The 22,159-nt window shown below is 42.2% G+C and overlaps 1 protein-coding gene across 6 annotated transcripts in view; it reads right to left on the reverse strand.

Moving 5' to 3' along the window:
• Window positions 1-22,159, reverse strand: part of LOC115468681 (sciellin-like) — a 189,761-nt gene that overhangs the window by 49,541 nt on the left and 118,061 nt on the right. For 5 of the 6 annotated variants that reach the window (XM_030200583.1, XM_030200586.1, XM_030200582.1 and 2 more), the window contains 4 exons: window positions 16,485-16,511; window positions 7,502-7,561; window positions 3,852-3,911; window positions 1,524-1,583 (listed from right to left, as the gene is read on the reverse strand). In XM_030200583.1, the coding sequence (XP_030056443.1) occupies window positions 1,524-1,583; window positions 3,852-3,911; window positions 7,502-7,561; window positions 16,485-16,511 (207 nt within the window). The remainder of the gene's footprint in view (window positions 1-1,523; window positions 1,584-3,851; window positions 3,912-7,501; window positions 7,562-16,484; window positions 16,512-22,159) is intronic. The other variant, XM_030200581.1, reaches the window with a different exon arrangement.

A 22,159-nucleotide genomic window follows, 5' to 3' on the forward strand; every position in this document is an offset into this window, starting at 1 on the left:
TTGGCAACAATTTAGATTTGAATGTGCAGCTTGCTACGAGCTATTCTATAAAGATGCACACATAAATCTTTAAGCGTGCAAGTGATAAGGGTGTGTGGCTATGGGAGGAGCATAGGCAGGTCAGGTGTGTTCACTAAAGATGTGCACAATATTAAAGAATTCTGGGGATCCGCGTCTAATTTACATGCAAGGATTTACACCAGGTTTTAGTTGGAATTACACTATGTTTCAGTTAGTGTAAATCCTTGCACCCAAACATAGGTGCAGATTCCGATACAACTCAATAATCTATACATGGCACCCAATTCGGAGTGCTGTTTATAGAATAGCACTAGGCGCTCTTTACAGAATCTAGTCCTTAATGCATATTAAAAATGAAGTTACAGAGAGTGCAAAATGCCACAGTTGGAGTAATTTCTTTAGTGAACAAATATTAATCTATTTATGGAGGCCAGATTACAGTTTAAGGTCCTGGTCATGACTTTTAAAGCATTTCATAGAGATTCTCCGGGTTACCTAATTGATCGTGTTGCTTTTTTTTTTTCAATATTTTATTAAAGATTTTCAAATGTGTAACAAGTGTAAAACAAGAAACTGAGAGAACAAGCAGGCTTCTAATACAGTAATATGAAAGTAGAAGTGTATCCCCATTATCACAAGTTTACAACATTCAAAATGCAGAGTGCTACATTATGGACAATTAGAGCAAAAAGAGTCAATTGGCATCCATAGGAATGGAATGGGCTTCCTCTCATTTGCCGCAGTGAGAATTGGTAGTGCAGTTTTGTAAAAGAGGCCCAGAGTGAACAGTCAATTATTTATGTGCAATTAAAGATTCATATTTCTTGACCATACAGGCATAATTCCACCATTCAGAAAAGTTCAGGGAGGAGTTATTTTTCCATTTACAAATGATTAAGTGTGCAGCAATAACGAGTAGAATATTAAAAGGTTTGTGAGAAGGTTCTGGCAGGAGGACATCTGGACTGGAGGAGCATAAAATAATTGTGTTTGAATGTGACCCTGAAGCAGGCGGCACACCTGCTGAAACACAGACCCGTGTCGGGTCTCTACTGTTGGTGATATAATAAAGGTGTTTGATCCATTGCTCCCTGCCTGGAGGTCGTGTATCATCCTCTACTTCTTTGGTGTTTTCATATTACCACCTTCCACATGCTGGGGTCTTTCTTTAACTTAGCCCCGTGCATGCTGTCTACAAACATCTTCTTTTTCCAAAGACATGCCAGGACCTGACTATTTTGTGACTTAAATTCTTGTGCACATCATTTCTCAGATCGTGCATGGCTACAGTACACACTCAAGCAGTGATTTAGAGTACAGTGATTTTTTCTTTAAGGCCACTTCATTTCACCCACATACATCTGGGCACAAAAGTATACCATTCTTGGCCTTGGAAAATTAGACCTCTAGTCATTGTATGAGCAGCTGTCATTTGCATGAAAGAGTGAGCTGAAAGGCAGCGAAATGGTCAGATCCAAAAGCATGTGAATCTTAAGTCTTACCTTCTGTTAAACTTTCCTGCAATGCTTTTCACATCAACTGAACTATCGAGCTCTTGGTTTCTTAAAAACAAAACAAAAATCACTTCATTACACTCTGGTATTAATTTTCTCACTGTGTACAGTGGAATTTAAGATGAAAGTAGTGTAGAATAACATCATATATATATTCAGTTTAGCTTAATCAAACTGTTTTACTGTGCTTAAAGCAAAATTGCTTCCTTATCTGTGAATTTTGGTTAGATCTGAATGAGAAAAATAACAACCCTGTACGCCCTTTCATTCCTGTGTTTCTTGGACGAAATATCAAAATACTTTTAAAAACATGTTTGTACGGCCATTTTCTTTCAGTTTGGAGCTATTCTTCCCTTCCTTACATTATATAAAATTATTTTTTACTGCTTGAAAAGCAAAGGTCTGGGATATTGTCAATGAAGAGCAGAAACACAATGGTAGGCCTGGAAGACTTAGTCATCAGCAAAACAAACCAGACAAAGAAGAGGAAAGAAATCAGGGGGTGGCAACCAGGCAAGTGCCCTGGGCCCCCACATGCCACAGGGGTGCCCAACCCTGCCTCAGTCTTAAGCAGACATAGTCTGAAGTTGGTCTTTGAGACTCCCTCCATGCCTTTTGCCTTGGGCTCCTCCATATCTAAAACCGGTCTAGAAATAGGTATTTAAAAAACAGGCTTATTCTGAGAGAAAGAAAATAGCTTTAAACAACTTTTTGGGTATGTCTCTTGGAGGTACTATTGCCTTATCATGAGAACTGATTTTGCTCAATATTTTCTAACAAATGGTCGCTAAAACGGCACTTTTGCGACTATCCAGCGATATTCAGCGCTTGATAGTTGGCCATCTGGCCATCTGGCATTGAATTTCGCTGGTTAGTAGCTTAAAGATAGCCGGTTATTTTGTGTGATATAATCGGTTATCTGCTGATTTTTAAAGGCAGACTGGCCAAGTTTGGCGGCCATATTTGGCCGCCACAATAGGTAGAATATCTTTGGCCAGTCTGACTTTAACCGGCCAGCGCTGATTATCAGCTTGGCCGGTTAAAGTTGGACCGGCCAAAGTTAAACCGGATATTCAATGTCGGTCACCAGAAACGGCCTGGCATTGAATATCCAGGTTTAGCGCAGACCGCAGGAGACAGCTCGGCTATCTCCTGTGGTCTGAATATCAGGCGGATTCTGTTTCCTTAGGGCATATCTTATATAATAATTCTCACCTTCAACATTCTAATGTGCCTGGTATGTTTTATTATCCATGTATTAGATGGTAATATGGAATGCACCATAATTTATGGGCGGGGGTTTGAGCTCAAGTCTAACAGTATTTAATGTGAGTAGTTTATGACCTATACATATGTATTATAGATATACGCATACACCGGTGATTAAGATCTACTTGGGCTCAGCTGTATGTACATACACAAATATTAGGAGGTGGAACATCATATGTGCAATGATGGTTCCATTGTGACACCACCACATATTCCTCTTGGGGATATAATGGGTGTAAACGGTATGGTCTGAGTACATTTAAAATAATTTTAAACACTTTATAGTATTTTTTTAAAGTGTATACATAAAAATAAAAAAAGATAAATTATTTTGAACCCAAGTTTCATATAGTGAGTTTAAGGTTTAACTTGGTTTGAGGATTTGTTCTTCCTGATTTTTTGTGATTTGTAAAAACTAGGGAAGCCAGGTTCAAATCCCACGGCAGCTCCTTTTTATCTTGGGAAAGACACTTAATCCTTCAGGTACAAGTCTGATATTTAGCCAATGGGGATCAGCGTTTTGCTGACCACCATCAGCGTTAAACCTAGAAATTCATTGCCTGGCCATGTCTGGGCACCAGCATTCAATTTATAGGTTTTTGGAGCCAGCTAGCACATGGCCAACCATTAAGTGTGATATACAGCACTTAACCAGCTATGGATTACCATATAAAGACAGGGCTAACTTCTATGTGGTCCTATTTATGCTGGTTGGTTAAGTGCTGGATATTAGCACTTAACTGGTCAAGTGCCATCTACACCCCTGGAATGCCCCCAAAATAGCCAATTTCTAGTTTGTTGCTAACCAGTTATTTTCAGCGACACTAACTGGTTAAATGCCACTGAAAATTAGCAGTTAAATCTGAATAGACGATTTTTAACCAGCCAGGAGCTGTTTCTAGCTGGTTAAATCGCATTGAATATCGACCCCTTAAGTTGTAAGCCCACAAGGGACAGGGAAATACATACTATTCCTGAATGCAATTCACCTTGAACTACTACTGGAAAAGGCTTGAACTAAATCCAAAATCCCTACAAGAAACTTACCCTTTCTTGTTTTTTCCTGCAGCATTTGAAACATTGATGAGATCATCAAGGTTTTGATTTCTTGAAAACAAAATGAAATCAAACTATTAAATGACACAGCTCTCTGTTCACAGAGAACACAAGATTAATTTAATAAGAAGAATGCAAATCTATCAGGCTTATTTTCGAAAGAGAAGGACGCCCATCTTTCGACACAAATCGGTTCCTGTTCCTGCCAAAACAAGTCTTGTTCCTACCAAGCCAAGTCTGGCTATTGCCTTGTCTATAGTCTTGCTTTCATTTGTTCCTGTTGCCTAGCTCTTATCCTGCTTTGCTTTGCTTGCTCTTTTTTGTGTCTAGATCCCGTTCTTTCCCTGCCTTGCCATATCTGAAACCTTTTCTAGCCTTGTTCCTGTGTCTTGCTGTGTTCCTGTCTGGGTTCAGTTCTAGCCCTTTGCCTTGCTTCCTTGCCTTGTCTGGATCCAGCTTTTATTTTGCTTGTCTGCTTTGTCCAGTGGTGCCTAACCTTGCCTTGTCTCATCTTGTCCAGTCCTTGCCTTGCCCTTTTCTGGACCCAGTTTTAATCTAGTTCCATGTTTTGCCTTGTTCTGCCTTGCCTTGTATTGCCTGAGTCCCAGTCCCAGTTTTAATCTAGTTCCGAGTCTTGCCTTGTCCTGCCTGGGTTCCAGTTCTAACCCCTTTGCCTTGCTTTCCTTGCCTCGCCTGAATCAGGTCCCTTTTATACCATGTTACTTCTGTCTTGCCTTGTCTAGTCTCCTGGTCTAATCTAGTCCTGTTTTTTTCCAGCTCAATCTTGTTTTGCCTTGCCTAGTCCTGTCTTGTTCTGATTCCTGCCTTCTGCCAGCCCAGGTGACTTGTCTGCCTCAGCTCCAGCTGTGGGCCAAGGGCTCATCATACCTGAATCCATGACATATGCAAATCTCTTCCATGCATATTCATTGTGGATATCCTAAAAACCTGACTGGCAAGGGTTACTCCAGGACCAACTTGGGAAACACTCAGTTATAGGATACCAGCAATTACATGCCTAACTGCCTAGAGTAAGATGTGAGCATTTACACTAGGCTTTGAGCTAGAGTAGGTGCTCGTACTTAGAGTTAGGTGTGTAACTATGGATTTATGCTAGTACTCTATAACAACTATGTGTGCAATTGCCATTAGGAGTGAATTTTATATATGTTACCAACAAAATCAGTGCTGAAAAAGCGCTATTCTATAAACTGTGCTTAAAGTTAAGTGAGGTTCGTAGAGTAGTGCTTATGCCAGAGAATCGTGGCTAACTTGAGGCGCAGCCATTTGCACCAGCTGAAACATGGTTCAAATGTACATGCCTAAATTAGGTATGTATCTCTCTTCATTCTATAACAATGCACGTAAATGTTAGGAACGCCCCAGTTCTGCCTATGACCCTCTCATTTCTGTGCCCCCTTTTTGAACTTTTAGTCTGTTAAGGGACAGACTAAACAGGAGTCTCAGGATGTTTAGTCATATCATCAAGGCAGCCCATACTCCATTCAATGGGACACTACATCCATGGCAGAATGGAGGAAAGAGCAAAATATAGAAACATCTTTAGCTGTACCGGGCTACAGAGAGTTAAGGTATTATATTTGTGTTAACCATCAACTTGTCTAAGTGTAACATCTCACCGAACTATATTCACCATCTATTTTAATACCATCAGTCTATCCTATGTAGCCTTGAGTTTAAGAAGTGTGAGCAGGAGGAATGGATATCCAAGTGTATATAGGTTGGCATTCTTGAGGTTTCAATGTTCCTGTGCTTCATCAATTCACAGTACAATAAAGTTCCAGTTTTAAGTTACTTCATGGTGTGGTCTGGATTCTTGTGTGGATGGAAGGGCTGATGCCCCTCCAGCCTTAAGGTTGGCCTTGGTTCTGGTCTCTCCAAATAAATAATGTATGTGCCCCATCTCCCACCTACCAGGAATTTGCCTAGGCACCTTAAAAAAGGGGCTTAAAGTTCCATTATATAATACTAGCGTAAACTGGTATCAACGTACTCAATATTTAGGCACCTACACTTGTAACAGCCATAGAGCTGGTGTAAATGTGTGCATTTAAATGAGACAGCAACACGTGTAACGTACTGTATTTTGTAAGTTATGTGCATAAGTGGTTAACACATATCCCACACATACTCTGCTGATTTGTAATCCCTCCTTGCAAAATATGAACTAAGCAAGATAGGCGTGTATTTATAGAATAGTGCTTAGTGGAATATTGGCATATATGCATGTATGTATGCATATATAGCAGTATGCTAAACAGTTACACATGTAATGAGCACGTAAATGTTAACACCCAGTTTACAGAATTGCCTGTTTAGCAGCTGCCACCAAACATGTAAGTAAGGCACTATGAGGGCAGTTTTATAGAAGGTTTTCTAGGTTGTCAGGGCAAGCAGTCACCTATTATAGCTCAATTTATCAAGATGCATAGACATCTACATGTCTTTATAAAATAGCAGAACAAAAACAGCAGAAATCGTGGCGACAGTGAATTCGCATACATTTACACCACTGTTCCCTCTAAGCTGAGCGGAAGTCCTCCACCAACAGTCCTGCCAGTGAAGGGTGCTGTTTCACCATCACATTTTCAATAGTGAGAGACAGGCAAGTTCTGCAGGACTCTAGGGAACCTACTTTTCCCTAGTGATTGAAAACATAATATTGAAGCACCGCCCCCTATTGGTAGCAATGCAGTTGGAGGACATCCACTCAGGTTTAGAGAGAACAGTGATTTACACCAATTTGAGAGGAGTTAATATTGGATTCTATATAAGGTGCTGAAATTTAGGCATGGAGCCAAGATGTACTTGCAACTAAATTAGTTAATGAGCTATCAAGTATGAATTAATGGACCTTATCAATAATTGCACTTAATTGGCACTAATTTTGATTTGTGCATGCCTCTGCTTGTGCACTATTCTATGACCCTGTGTGCTTAAATCTCATAGTACACAACTCAACAGGGGGTGTGACCAGGGGAGGGGCATGGGTGGGTCAGGGCTTTCTGACAATCTGCACATACTTTTATAGAATAGCACCACTTACATGCTGAAATGCCATGTGTCAGGCACCAGCATTTGCACCAGGTTTCAGCTGGTGTAAATTTTGGCACTCAACTTTAGATGTGGGAATCTGCTATAAGTATTATTCTCTAGAGAGCACTCGGTTTGGAGCACCCTTTATAGAATAGGGCTTAGTTCCAATTATTTGTAGAATTTCCCACTCCCCTCCACTATCCATACAGTGGGCACCAGCAAACTCTGTCTACATAAATTCAGCACTGACTACTATCCATATAGCATCAGTAAAAATATATATATATATTGTAAATACTGTAGTTGGCGATTTAAAAAAAATGCCCACTTCCGCTGCTGAATATTAACCTAAACATTTCTGATTATGGTGTCTCTAATGAAAAAACACTATCCCTCAACTCGGTACAGGAACATGATTAGTAAATACTACTAAAATACACAAAATAAATCGTGCTTACTTCTGCCTTCTTTTTCTTTGAACTTAAATCAATGTATGAACTTTAACATTATCTTTTAATAAGAGAGAAAAAAAATCATAAGAAAGAAGAAAATGAGGTGGGTGAAGGAGCATGAGTAATCCATACCTTTGGTCATTTTTCCCTGTAGAGTTTGATACTTCAATAAGATTATCCAAATCTTGGATCCTGTGAATGAAAACAAGAACAGTCACTATCTTAGCACTCATTCATCACCAGCTGTAGTTACAATAGTTAAAATCATGAAACAAAAAGCTATTATACTGCTAAAGATGTTAAGGGAGAGCTGAATATAGTCATATGAGTTGAAGAAAGCAATAGAGGTAACCCTAAGGAATTCAGCTAAAAACAAGTCACTTCTATTTAACACTGATACACAATTCAGTTAATGAGAAGCGTCATTTTGTTTGTTAGTGATGTCACTGGTGCCATGTAGTATATCTAGGCCGTAGACCAGAGATTTTCAACCTTTTTTGTCTCATGGCACACTTGCATGGTGCTAAAATTGTCAACGCACACCCCCACAAATGGCTCAGCATTTTACCTTCTATGCTACCCCCATACCAACCCATGGGCCAGAATTGTACCTTCTTCTCCCCACCACCTGCACCCCCCACACATGGTCCAGTTCAGCAATTACCTTCTCTTCCCCCCACCCTCACAAAGAGCCCAGCTTCTCTCCCTCCTGTTCCCTCTCCAGCCAGCAATCAGACATCTTCCCTTGTCTCTTGACCCCTTCCCCCTTTCCCCCCTCCCGTGTACCTTTTAAATGTTTTTTTGTCTCTAGCGGTCTGCGTCAGTGAGCATCAATTCATACAGCCTGCTCATGCCAACTCTGGAGCCTTTTCTCTGATGTAACTTCCTGCTTACCGCCTATGTGGAAGCAGGAAATTACATCAGAGAAGAGACTCTGGGGCTGGCGCAAGCAGGCTATATGAATCGCTGCTCACTGGTACCAACCCCTAGAGACAATAAAATCTTTAAAAGGTATACTCTGTTCCCGCTAACCCTACTAATAAATGACCTTCAACTCCCGAAGCACACCTGCAGACCAGCCATGGCACACTGGTTGAAAAATGTTGCCCTAGTCTCTAGGGCTTCTAATTCTAGGGGTTTATAAATTGTAAATTTAAATGTTTATTTTCAAGATAATTACATGCTATGAGAGGAAAATAAAAATGTGTGTATGTTGCTGGTTTCATGATGCAAGATTAAATTTTAGGAATGTTTTTAGATGGATTGTATACATGCCTTTTATTTTGTAAATGTTAAACTGGTACACATTTTTTATTCTGTTCATCATACCCAGCACAATGTCTCAGTCCCCCTCATCATCCCAACATTCACATTCTCTCTCTCTCTCTCTCTCTCTCTCTCTCTCTCTCTCTGTCCTCATCATTCCTGGCACACTCTCTCTCTTCCCCCACCCCTACTCCCTTCCTGGAGAGAACAAGGCGCATCAGTTAAACAAAGGAAGCAGCAGGGCCAGCCCACGCTTCAACCAGCAATGCCATGCTGCAGAGATGAAAAAAAGAATTTAGCTGATTCCTGCAAGTCCTAGAGAGTTATAGAATTGTTCAGACCAGCTGTTCTGGGCTGCGGGGAAAACTCTGTACTTAAATAAAATCTTGGACATACTGAACACACTTCCTCCCTGGTGCCCAGATGACAAAGAAAGTGTAGCCTCTGCTGCTGCTGTCATCACCTCATCCTCTTCATTTTGGGTCCTATACAGCTTCCATCATTTCTACCTCCTCCTTGTCCCTGGGCACATGCAGCCGGTCAATGTTTCCTCCCTCCGTGGCCACTTAGCAGGAAAAATAGGCCCTGCTCCAAAGATGTCATCTGTCCATGACAGCAGCAACTAGATGACATCATCAGATAGTGGCAGGAAGGAAAATATTTGGGGGTTTTAGATTGTATATGAAAACCCCAATTCCTTATTGAGGGAGGGATGTTTTATCGAGGGTTTCTGGTTATAACTGAAAATCAGAAGTCTTAAATAGATCTCACTTCACACTTCAGCATAAGCTCAATGAAAAATAATTCTTCACCAAACTACTACATGCAATATTATTTGGGTTCCAACTTATTCAAACTTCAAAGGAAGAAAGATGAGCAAGAATGAGAACTAAAGGACTTTCTTTTAGTGGGTTTATTCTGAGGTGACATAAAAAATATTTAATCAATGATAGCACTGTCCAATACAGGGACACAGAGGATGGTGGCAGAGATTTTCAACCTTTTTAGTCTCACGGCACGCTTACATAGTGCTAAAATTGTCAAGGCACACCTGCACAAATGGTGCAGTATTTTACCTTCTACCCCCCCCCCCCCTATCTGCACCCCACACATGGTCCAGAATTTAACTTTCACCTCCCACCAAATAGTCCAGCATTTACCTTCTCTTCCTCCCCCCTCCACCATCCATAGGAGCCAACTCTGTGGGTGCTGTGGGTGCTTGAGCACCTCCAATATTGAGAAATTTCCTTGTATGTGTCCAAGGAAGGGTTATTTCCACTGGACTTAACACCACCAATAATTTTGAAACGTTGGTTCCTATGCCACCATCCTCGCAAATAGTTCAGTATCTCTCCCATTTCTTCCCTCTCCAGCCAGCGACCAGGCATCTTCCCTTGTCTTTGACCCCCCCACACATGGTCCAGAATTTAACTTTCTCCTCCCACCAAATAGTCCAGCATTTACCTTCTCTCCCCCCCCCCCCCCCCCCACCATTCCCTCCACCATCCTCGCAAATAGTTCAATATGATCTCTCCCATTTGTTCCCTCTCTAGCCAGCAACCAGGCATCTTCCCTTGTCTTTGACCCCCCCCCCCCCCCACGTCTAACTTTTAAGAGTTTTGTCTCCAGCTGTTCATGCCAACCCTGAAGCCTTCTCTTTGATGTAATTTCCTACTTATGTGGAAGAAGGAAGTTACAGCAGAGAGAAAGCTCCAGAGTTGGCACAAGCAGGCTGTATGAATCACTGCTCGCTGGCACCGACAACTAGAGACAAAGAAACTTTTGAAAGGTACATTCTTTTTGTGCACAAATTAAGCTGGCCCTACTAATAAATGACCCTCAACTCCTGTGACACACTTATGGACCAGCTGCGGCACACCAATGTGCCACGGTACACTGGTTGAAAAATGCTGTTCTGAGTGGCAGTCCTCCACTTACAGTCCTGCCAGTGGGGGGTGCTGTTTCACTATCACATTTTCAATAGTTAGGGACAGGCAAGATCTGCAGGACTCCCAAGGAGGTTTAATGACAGGAAACGGCATGAGCCAATCTGGCACATTATCTGGGCTGAAGGCAGTGGGCAGAGCTTGCCACCATATTGATGACACCAAAACAATAGCAATCGCTATTAAAAACAATAGCAAACATGAGGTTTATATTGTTTTATCAAGCCTCCTAGGTTTTGCATTCTCTCTATTAGGAGGAAATCGGGGGGGGGGGGGGGGAGGGTTATATTCAAAATATGTCAGTGCTCCGGAGCTTGCTTTGTTATTTGCAGTGCTGTATTGTGGATTTCAGTGCTGAGCTATATGCCTTTATTTTTGTTTATGAAGACAATAAAGACATTTCTATATAAAAACAATAGCACATGCTTATGACTGCCTACGTGTGTGTGTTTTTATTTGACAGCTTATTTATTTATTTGAAAGCTTTTCATATGTAGATATATATCATGAAATATTTGTATAAAGTTACATATTTTCATAGCAATTGATGGCAGATAAAGACCTGTACGGTCCATCCAGTCTACCCAACAACTTCGTTATTAGTGGCCTATTCTCCTGTAAAGGCCTCCTCCCTTTCTCAGTCAAACTTGATTCCTTGTCTACATGCTGTCATTTCCTGATTATTCCTACTATCTTTGTTCCGATAGGTCAGCAGGGTATGACCTCTCTCTCCAATCAAGGACTGCCCTCTGTAACCACCTCTGCTACCTGGTCTCAGGTTATGTCCCTATTGCAGTGGCGTAGCTAAGGGAGGGCCTGGGTAGGCCCACCTATTCTTGGCTCAGGCTCTCCCAACTGCAGTGCCACACTGCTCTCTTCCCCCTCTCCTCCGCAGTGTCCCGGCATCTGCGTTCCAGCCTCTGAACCCCGGCGTCGGTATAGGCGTTCTTGGTGCATTCTGCCAGACAGGAAATAGGCAGGGCTGTCAGGCCTCAGGAATGATGCAATAAGAGAAGGGAGGGGTGAGATCTTGGGAAGTAAGTAAGAGAGGATGCTGAGAGGAAATGGAATGGCAGGGAAAGAGAGCACCTGTTCCAGAGGCAGCCCTTAGAGGAGAACCTAGGCAAATGGAAAGAAGGTTCCCTCGTGTCCTTAAGCAATCCTCCACAGTAGCTCTGTCCTAAAGGTAGAGTAATGTATTCGGCCTTTCCTCTTGTTTCTCATTAGGGAGGAACCAGTGTATGTGACTGGTGTGAAGGTGGACAGTGGGAAAAGAAAGGAGAGACTCCCTCTCTCCTTTCAATGTTGTGGCTGATAGAGAGGTAAAGTCTGTTACAGAAAACTTTAAGGACATGAGTGAGAAGGGAAGAAGACTGGGGGAGGGACTGAGCTTTTCAGAGCACTGCTAAAAGGTGAAAGCAGCTCAGGGGGTTACAGGTTCCTGTTGAAGGAGAAAAGACTGGGAGGGAAGGTCAAGACCTCTCAGGGGAACTGCTGAAAGGAGCAGACAGGCCAGGATGTATAGAGACCTGCCTGGAAGGGAAGTAGCCCAGGTTCTCTAATAGGTCTCCTGTTTACAAGTTTTCCCAGTGGAAGAGGAAAGACTGGGGGATTGGGCAAGACCTCTCAGGGGGACTGCTGAAGGAAGAGGAAGGACTGGGAGGATGGGAAAGACCTCTCAGGGGGACTGCTGAAGGAAAAGGAAAGACTGGGGGGATGGGCAAGACTTCTCAAGGGGACTGCAGAGAGGAGCAGGCAGTCCATTGTGTGAGAAGACATACCTGGAGGGAAAATAGGCTAGGCCTCTAATGTTTACTGTTTAAATGTCCCAGAGGAGGGAAAAGACAGGGAGAAAGAGATGGAGCCTTACCAGGAGCTGCTGGGAGGTTAAAGCAGCTCAACTGTTTGCAGACACACCCTGAATCAGGGAGAGTGTGTCCAGACTCCAAGAACCTTCAAGTCAATAGGGAGAAGCAGCCCTGGCACTAAAACTGGAAGAAGGTGCATCTGCTTGGATTTGTACTTTTGTTTTAAGGAACTGTATTTCTTGGGACATTAAGCCATTCCTCTGGTAGTCTGGACTATTTGCTGAATTAAGCTTGTAGTTTTGTTTGGATTAACGAGAGACATGGGCTGTAGTCTTCTTTAATGTTCAAAGGCCACAACTGTTATGGAATAAAGACCAGGAAGAAGGAAAAGTTCAACACAAGTCAGAGTTGTTTGTTTTGGTTTGTTATTTTCCAAATGCTAAAGTAGACTTTGAACGCTATGAGGTAACTAGAGCCAAGACATAGCACGGGAGCAGCAGCATCCAAAGGAGGGACAAGCGGGACCTAGTGGAAAATAACGGCAGCTGAAGGGGGAGGAGCAGGACCTGGTGACATATGAGCGATACCTGGTGGTGACAGTGAGTATCTGTAATCCCAAAGAACAAAACACAAAATGGTAGCAAATAATCGAAACAATAAATATCAAAAAATATGTGCATGGATGTTGGCACCTTGTAACAAGCTAATAGAATTAAATAAATAAATAAAACCTCACCAGCCCCAGGAGACACTATAAAGTAATCATCCTGAAATGGGCTACTATCACAGGTTTTTGTTGGCATCCGTAAAAAAGAGCACAGTGCCCTATACAACTGGGAAAGTTCTTAAGCAACAGCAATTACAGATGCAAAAGATGCAATTTCAACTAACAAATCATAGACTGATTTTAAATAAAGAAAAGAAGATTACACATTGGTTCTCCAGAGGTTGTGCAACTCCAAACACTCCTTTAAGTCTCCTTGGTACCTCTATCACTCTAGCTGACTCCCTTAGATATTTGGGCATTATTCTGGACTCACAACTCACATTCTTTACACAGATTTCTCAATTATGCAAATCAGGTTTCTTTTTTTGCCGTCAGCTCTGGTTAGTTAGAAGTTATTTGGGTCATGATACATTTCACTTGCTCATCCTCTCTCTATTGGTTGACAGAATCAACTACTGTAACATAATTCATTTGCGATCCCCTCGTTACTCTGTAAAGTGCTTTCAAGCATTGCAAAATGCTGCAATCGAGCTTCTTTGCCATGCTAAAAGAACAGACCATGTTTCACCCTTGCTTCAGAAATACCATTGGCTTCTCACAGAGCAAAGAGTCAGCCATAAACTTTCCAGCTGAGATTTCCTGACTATTTGGCCAATCTTACGATCCCATACGTTTCTTATGATAACTCAATGATTACCGTTTAGTTTTGCCGAATCCCAAACAAGTTAGTTTAGAATCCATAAGACACTGTGAGGCCCTTTTACAAAGGCGCATTAGGTGCTACGCGCCTGCAGTGCACGCCTTAACAAGACTACCACCAGGTTACCATGCCCCCTGGCAGTAATTTTAGATTTCACGTGCGCCCATAACACCTGGATGATTTATTTATTTACTAGTAAAAAAGGCCCGTTTCTTAACACAATGAAACGGGCGCTAGCAAGGTATTTGTTTTCTGTCATTAATGTCTGACGGCACCCAGAAACAAATGTAACTGTCAGATTTGGGCGGGGTTTTTCTGTTTGCGCGAGGGACTGAGTGAGTGACACGGCTCGAGGGGCGGAGCAGCGTGAGCATCTTTGTTTTGATCAGCTGTGCTCCGAGGGCGGGTTTAGCGAGTGGAGGGCTCAGAGGTCGGAAGGGCTCCGATGGCGGGGCTTGGACAGCGAGGGGCGGGAGTGCGGAAGAGTGGGAGCAAGTTTGTGGTGATCAGCTGTGCTCCGAGGGTGGTGCTAGCGAGTGGAGGGTTCAGCGGAAGGCAGGGCTCCGAGGGCGGGGCTTTTACAGTGAGGCACGGGAGGGCGGAACACAGCGAGCAACTATGTTGTAATCAGCTGTGCTTCAAGGGCGGGTTTAGCGAGTGGATGGCTGAGAGGATGGCAGTGCTCCAAGGGCGTGGCTTTGTCAGCGAGGGGCGGAAGGGCGGAACAGAGCGAGCAAGTTTCTGGTGATCAGCTGTGCTCCGAGGGCGGGGCTAGCGAGTGGAGGGCGGAGCTATTACGAAGGCAATGAACACTTCAGGGCTTCAGGCTTCACTGCATTGCTGGCAGCTTCAGAACTTTGGATGTGCTTTTTATTAGATAAGATATCCTCCCACACGTGTCGTTCCTGGTTAGGGTTACCATATGGCTCCAGAAAAAGGAGGACGGATTGAGCCAGCCGGGTTTTACTTCTATTGCTTTCAATGGAAGTAATTGAGCCGGCCGGGTTTTACTTCCATTGCTTTCAATGGAAAGCAATGGAAGTAAAACCCGGCTGGCTCAATCTGTCCTCCTTTTTCTGGAGCCATATGGTAACCCTATTCCTGGTAGTAATCGGCAGTTGGCGCATGCCAACTGGTCACCGTAATTGTAGCATGTGAGCCCTTACCACTAGATCAAGGATGGTGTTAAGGACTCAGGCCAGTTTTGGATGTGTGCTGGTTTCAGTTTTACCGCATGCCCTTTTCCCTTTTTTTACTTCCCTATCAGAATATTGTAGTTCCTTTCTTCTTTTTTCCTATTATTTTTTTGCTGTTATTTTAGATTGTAAATCACCTAGGTCTACATGTTAGTTAAGGCGGTATATCAAGCTACTGTACATAAGTAAATAAATAAAACCAGATTCCCATGTAGGGAGAGTGAAGTCCTCATACATATAAGATCACTTAAAAAGCTACTCCAGCTGTCATGGTGTCTTAACTAATTTAAACAAGGCACTCTGCAGCTCTTCAGTATCTCTCCACTCTTATCTCTCTCTACACTCCTCCCCGGAAACTCTGTTCATTGGGTAAATCTCTCTTATCCGCACCCTTCTCCTTCACTTGCAACTCCAGACTCCCTTTTATCTGACTGCACCATATGCCTGGAATAGTCTTCCTGAATCAGTACATCAAGCTCCAGCTCTGGCCGTCTTCAAATCTAGGCTAAAAGTCCACCTTTTTGAGGCAGCTTTTAATTCCTAATTCCTATTCACTTGTTCAGTGCCCATGTCTGTTTTATAATTCCCACCGTAAGTAATTCCCTTATCCCTTATTTGTCCTGTTTTTTTCTGTCTTGGCTAGATTGTAAGCTCTGTCGAGCAGGGACTGTCTCTTACATGTTCAGTGTATAGTGCTGGGTACGTCTAGTAGTGCTATAGAAATGATAAGTAGTAGTAGTAGAAGTATGTACAATGCAGTTACTGTGCTATCCATTTGGTTTAGGCTTGATAATTTTTTGTTCTCCCATTGCTCTGCCCTCCCTCTGTCCTTTTCATCTATGGATAGTATCAGGTTGTTCAGGCATATTTCAGCTGATACTACATACATATAAGATTTAAAAATCTATGGGGCCCTTTTATAAGGTATAGTAAGCACTAGCGTGTGCTTACCACAGCAAAAAAGTGCTTATTGTGGGGTGTGCTCAGGTGCCCCGAGATAATGTTTCACTCTGTGTGTGCTTCCTGTGAAAAAACATTAATTTTTTAGCTCTGTGGTGGATCAGTGACAGAAAGTATGCATGTTATGTGCTAATCAGTTAGCGCAGCTACATTGCCATATACTACCAATTAGCATGAGGTTAGTGCTTGAGTCCTTATTGTCTACAAAATAGGTGGCATTAGGGTCTCACACATTAATGTGAAAATTAGTGCATAGCAATTAATACAGAAAATATGATTTTTGCCCATTTTACTGCTGTGGTAAAAATGGCTTCAGTGCGCAAGAAACGCCCATGTAAGTGTGTGCTAAGGGCACTTTTTACCACAGTTTGGTAAAAGGGTCCCTATGGCTGAAAGTGAATATTGTCCCAGTAAATATAAACATGTCATATGGGTCTACCACTGTCTGGATTTTGGAGAGCTTTCTCCTCCATAGTGGCCATTATTTACAACAGTGTAAACCAAAATGTTACCTCATCTTTCTCTCAGTCATGCTTCTTCTGTTTGACATCATCCAAGACGATAGGTTTGGGAGAGAAAAGAGTGAAAACTGTAAGCTGCAGTTACTGCCTTCTGATATGTACTTTTCAAAATAGAACCTCCAGGCTTGACCATAATTTGAGTCACCCGAGGGCTCAATTTCAAAGCACTTAGGGCCCCTTTTACTAAGCCACGTAGGTGCCTACACACGCCCAACGCATGCCAAAATGGACTTACCACCCGACTACCACGTGGCTCTTGCGGTAATTTCATTTTTAGCGTGTGTCTGAAAAATATTTTTTTATTTTTGGACGCGCGCCAAGTGACATCTGATGCGTGTAGATCATTACCCCCCAAATTCTTTACCGCTAGGTCTATGGCTGGCGGTAAGGTCTCAGACCCAAAATGGACGAGAGGCAATTTCGATTTTGACGCATGTCCATTTTCGGCAAAAAAAAAAAAAAGACATTTTTTGTAGGTGCGCTGAAAAAATAATTCTGCGCGCACCCAAAACCCGCGCCTACACTACCGCAGGTTTCAGCGCACCTTTGTAAAAGGAGCCCTTAGACTTCCAAAGTTCCACTGGCTACTATGTAACTTTGTAAGTTTAAGTGCTTTAAACTTATACCTCCTGGTATAGCAGAATGGTGTTAGTGCTAAAACAAGATAGGTGTAAAAAAATGCTGCCGTTATAACATACACTGATTAAAACTGATATTCACATTGAGGTAGCCTTTTCTCCTGTCAACAAATCTCTACAGTTGCTATTTTAATTTGCACATTGTGTGTGTATGGGGGGGGGGGGGGTAATTTTATAACAGAGTGCCTGTAAAGGGGTCCTTTTACTAAGACGCATCAGATTTAGCGCATGCTAATACTGACGCCCACAGGAATATAATTGGTGTTTTAGCATTTAGCACATGCTAATCGTTAGCGTGCCTTAGTAAAAGGACCCCAAAATTTCTCAAAATGTGCCTATTTTATAAAAGTTACTCAAAAAGTTCCCAAAGGTGAAGGTAAATGAAAAAAAAAAAAAAAGCAGCCCCAGAAAATACTTAAATAATAAATAATAAAAAATGTTTGTTAGGACCATCAACACCACCTATATCATTCTCTGCTTACTGCAGCTTTATAAGAGCTCACTCAGGGGTCTTTTTATTATGCTGCAATAACAAATGGCCTTTCCACACCCTTACATGTGTCCTTCACGCATGCTATGGCCATTTTAACTGTGGCTGTAAAAAATCCTGATTGCCAATCTATTTCATTCATGGCCATGCACTGTTACCACTACCATGCAGCCACTTAAAAAAATTACCGTGTGAGCTCTTACCACTACCACTTTTGTAGAAAGTAAGGGCTCCCGCATTAGCCGTCTGCTAACCACTTAGAATGCGGTAATGTGGGAGCACTAAATGGTTAGCACAGTAACGCCCACTCTCTACCCGACATGCCCCCTAAAAAACAATGCAAAAAATATTTACCGCGTGGTTAGTGCACGCTCATACAAAAACTAACGCATGACACTTTGGCACGTCCCGTGTTAGGCCATTTTTGCTGCATTAGGGTGAACTTTACCATTTAATAAAGCTTAGAAAAAAGACCCTTCAGCATTTTCATCACTGATCCAATATTCAAAACTCATTTCAAATGTGCACAATTTAAAGTCTATTCAAAACCCCCCCATGAAATTACTTTAAAAAACACTTTAATATATATTCTGAGGTGAATTCTATATAAGGCATCTAAAAAAATCAGCGCTGAAAAAGCGCTATTCTATAAGCCAGCACGGTTAATAGAGTAGCACTTATACCTGGGAATCATGCCTAACTTTAGGCATGGCCATCTGCACCAACTGAAACATGGTGCAAATGTATGCACCTAAATTAGGTGCGTATACCCCCCCCCCCTTATTTTATAACAGCGTGTATAAATGCTAGGAAGACCCACGTTCTGCTCATGACTCTCCTATTTCCACACACCCCTTTTGAACCTTCGCATGTATTCCAATTAAATATAATGAGTTCCAGTAAAACTAAGATACTTACCTGTAGCAGATATTCTCCGAGGACAGCAGGCTTTATATTCTCACAAGTGCTATTCACAAGTCCTGCAACTCCTGGTCCGGTATTTATGAATACTAGAAGTAGAGCTTTGTGGAACGCAAGACACTCCACAACGCAAGCACAAATGCCTTCCCGCCTGCTGCGAGAACACGGTCTCCTCAGTTTTATACTACAGCAAAAAGTAAAAATAAGAAAGGAGACAACTCCAAGGGGAGGTGGGAGGGATTCTGAGAATATAAAGCCTGCTGTCCTCTGAGAATGCCTGCTACAGGTTAGTATCTTCACTTTCTCAGAGGACAAGCAGACTTATAGGTTCTCACAAGTGGGGAATCCCTAGCATCCAGGCAAACCAAAAACAACAAACACTGGTCAATTGGGCCTCGCAATAGCGAGGACATCACATAGATTAATCTGAAACTATATCCAATCTGAATGAGAGTGCAGCCTGGAACAAAATAAAATGGGCCTAGGAGGGTGGAGTTTGATTCTAGACCCCAAACAGATTCTGCAACACTGTATGCCTGAACTGACTGTCTTGTCAGGTATCCAGTTAAAGGCAATAGTGTGATGTGAATGTGTGGACTGAAGACCACATTGCAGCCTTGCAAATTTCTTCAATGGAGGCTGACCTCAACTGGGCTATCGACACAGCCATGGCTCTTGACATTGTGAGCCGTGACATAAACCTCTAGGGCCAGCCCAGTCTGGGCATAAGTGAAGGAAATTCAATCTGTCAGCCAATTAGAAATGGTGCATTTCCCAAAGGTGACCCCCATCCTGTTGGGATAAAAAAAAAAAAAAAACAGTTGTACAGACTGTCTGTGGGGCCTTGACTGTTCCATGTAGTAGGCCAATGCTTGCTTGCAATCTAAGGTGTGTAAGGTGCTTTCGCCAGGATGGGTATGAGGTCAGGAAAAGAATGTTGGCAAGACAATCGACTGGTTCAGATGGAACTCCAAAACCAGTTTCAGTAGGAATATAGGGTGTGTGCTATTGCACCGGGTACAGCACTTAAAGCCACTGGAAACCTACGTGGACATGGAAGGAAAAACTTCCATGGCTAAATTAAACAAAGTGATGGTGCCTGAAAAAGGAGCAAGGCACGGCAAAACTGAAGTGAAAAATCCCGGACAAAGTCAAGGCCTAAAAGCAGCCAAGTGACAACAAAAAAGAAAAAGAAATTTAAAACCGGGCAAAATAAACTAGAAGCTAAAGGAAAAGGTTAAAAAAAAAAGGGGTTCCACAAATGGGAACACATTAAAGGATGAAAAAAATCGCCAAAAGGCACAAAAAAGCTCTTTGGATCGAGCGAAAGTGAGAAGATGGTAAAAACCCCACTCCTTTTCCTCACCGCGGTAGAAAAAGAACTGAGGAGACCACATTCTCGTGGTGGGTGGGAAGGCACTCACACATGCGTGGTGAAGCTATTCATAAGTCCAAGACCAGGCGACACGAATCGGTGTCACCCACTTGTGAGAATCTATAAGCCTGCTTGTCCTTGTAAAATTAATTGTTTAAAAGCCAAATTATTCAACTAAATTGTGTGCGTAAATTGGGCACACCCAAATTTGCATGCACAATTTTTGGCAACTTTTATAGAACTAGGGGGTCTTCTACTTTTATCGTGGATCCATAGATTTTCTCTCACAAGACCCAATATGATCATCTTTGGAGCCAAATGCTCTGCTTTAGAGGGGATTCCTGGCATATCAGCTAACCCAGCAATAGATGGCCAACCTTTCAAAAAAGAATTGCTTTCATCAGATATATGCTATCAACCTTTCTCCTTCATCACCACTCTACAAAAAATAAAAACATGGCATCAAAGACATCTTTTGATCAGCACCAATCAGAAACAAGCTGTGAACATGTCCAGTCACAGTCCAGCATATGAGTATCAGGTTCATAACAGCCATTCAAAATACTTATTTTAGCCAGCCAGCTAGACAGTCCCCAAATTGTAAATCCAGTAATGCTCTCTATGGTTCAGCATTATTGGACTAGAGATGAAGTGTGATTGGAAATTTTCCCTGCTTGTTTCTGATTGGTGCTGAACAAAGGATGTCTTGATGCCATATTTTTATTTTTTGCAGAGTAGTGAAGAAAGAGAAAGCTTGATGGAATATACACTAAAAGTAATTCTTTTATTAAAGACTAGGTTAACTGATGCTCTGCTACAGTGGATTTATGAGGAATCATCCCGAAACAGAGCACTTGGCTTGAAACGCAACTGTGTCAGGTCCTGTGAGAACAGATCCCTGGATAAGTAACAGAATATATGTAAAAAGTGGTTTTTAAAATAGTTTCAGTTTTTTTGGGTTTTATTTATTTTTTTTTTTGGGGGGGGGGATGTTTTGCTTTGGATGGAATTTGAATTGTGCACATTTGAAATAAGTTCTGAGAATTAGGCCAATGAAGAAAATACTGAATGAGCTCTTATAAAGCTGCATTTACCAGAGAACTAGCTGGTGTTGATGGTCCTAACCAAAAAATATATATATTTGTTAATTATTTACAGTTTTGATGTAGGATCTATTTTTAAAAGGCAGCACAGCACCTACATGCCTTCGTAAAATAGATTCCTAAAACAGCCCCCCAGGAGTGCACAAATTTATACCTCCTCTGAGGCAAGTGTGTGTGCATACACTCTGTGCATCTGCACGTTGCAACTCCACCCTGTCTCTGCCCAAATTATAAACCATAAAAAACAGAACAAACTCCACACTTCGCAATGGAGACACAACACAGTGGAGGCGACACAGAGTCAATGGTGCACCACAATTCTTTAATCAGTGTCTTCAAGGAAACACATCAACTCGACACGGGCTGTGTTTCTGCTCAATAGGCCTTCCTCAGCGATCTTAAAACGTTTGCCCCATGGATAAAAGAGTTTGTTCTCTTGAGAAACAATGCAAGCATCCAGATAATATACGTCAGAATAAAGAACACAACAAATTAGTGTTCAAATACAAGAACTGCCCTGCTACAGTGCCAGTAACGGTGCTGACAGCAATTGTCACCTCCACTGTGTTATGTCTGCCCAAACTATGCCTAGTCAGTGCACCTACAGCTTACACACATATATATCCAGGCAATTTTATAAGAGCTATTTTCCATGTGTAAAACATGCTTTATAGGGGTCATTCTATAAAGTACACACTAGCATTTACACACCAGTTATGTCACATTGAGCCATACTGAGTCTGAAACGCTTGGCCCTGGTGGCAAAATTAGAACTGGATATCCAATGCTGGACCCTATCTGGTTACTGACACTGAAGATCCAGGTGTAACCTAGTTACTGGAACTTATCAATGCCCTGGTGATATTTAGTCCAGTATATGGATAAGTGCCAGATATAGTTAGGACAGCCTTTTTGCTATCTCCAAGCACTTACCTGATTAGCAGCCTGAATATTACTGCTAACCATGTAAATCCCAGGCTGTGCCCAAACTCCGCCCACAAACCAGCCCAGCACTATCCAGATAATGCCACAGACGTCTGCTCAGATATTCAGCGGCGCTTTCAGGGTAAATGCCACTGAATATCTGGGTTAGCCACGATGCCCATGAATTAATCATGCCGGTTAACTCATTTTGAATA

The sequence above is a fragment of the Microcaecilia unicolor genome, chromosome 4 (genome assembly GCF_901765095.1).
Source record: "Microcaecilia unicolor chromosome 4, aMicUni1.1, whole genome shotgun sequence".
In the NCBI taxonomy this organism is placed as follows: Eukaryota; Metazoa; Chordata; class Amphibia; order Gymnophiona; family Siphonopidae; genus Microcaecilia; species Microcaecilia unicolor.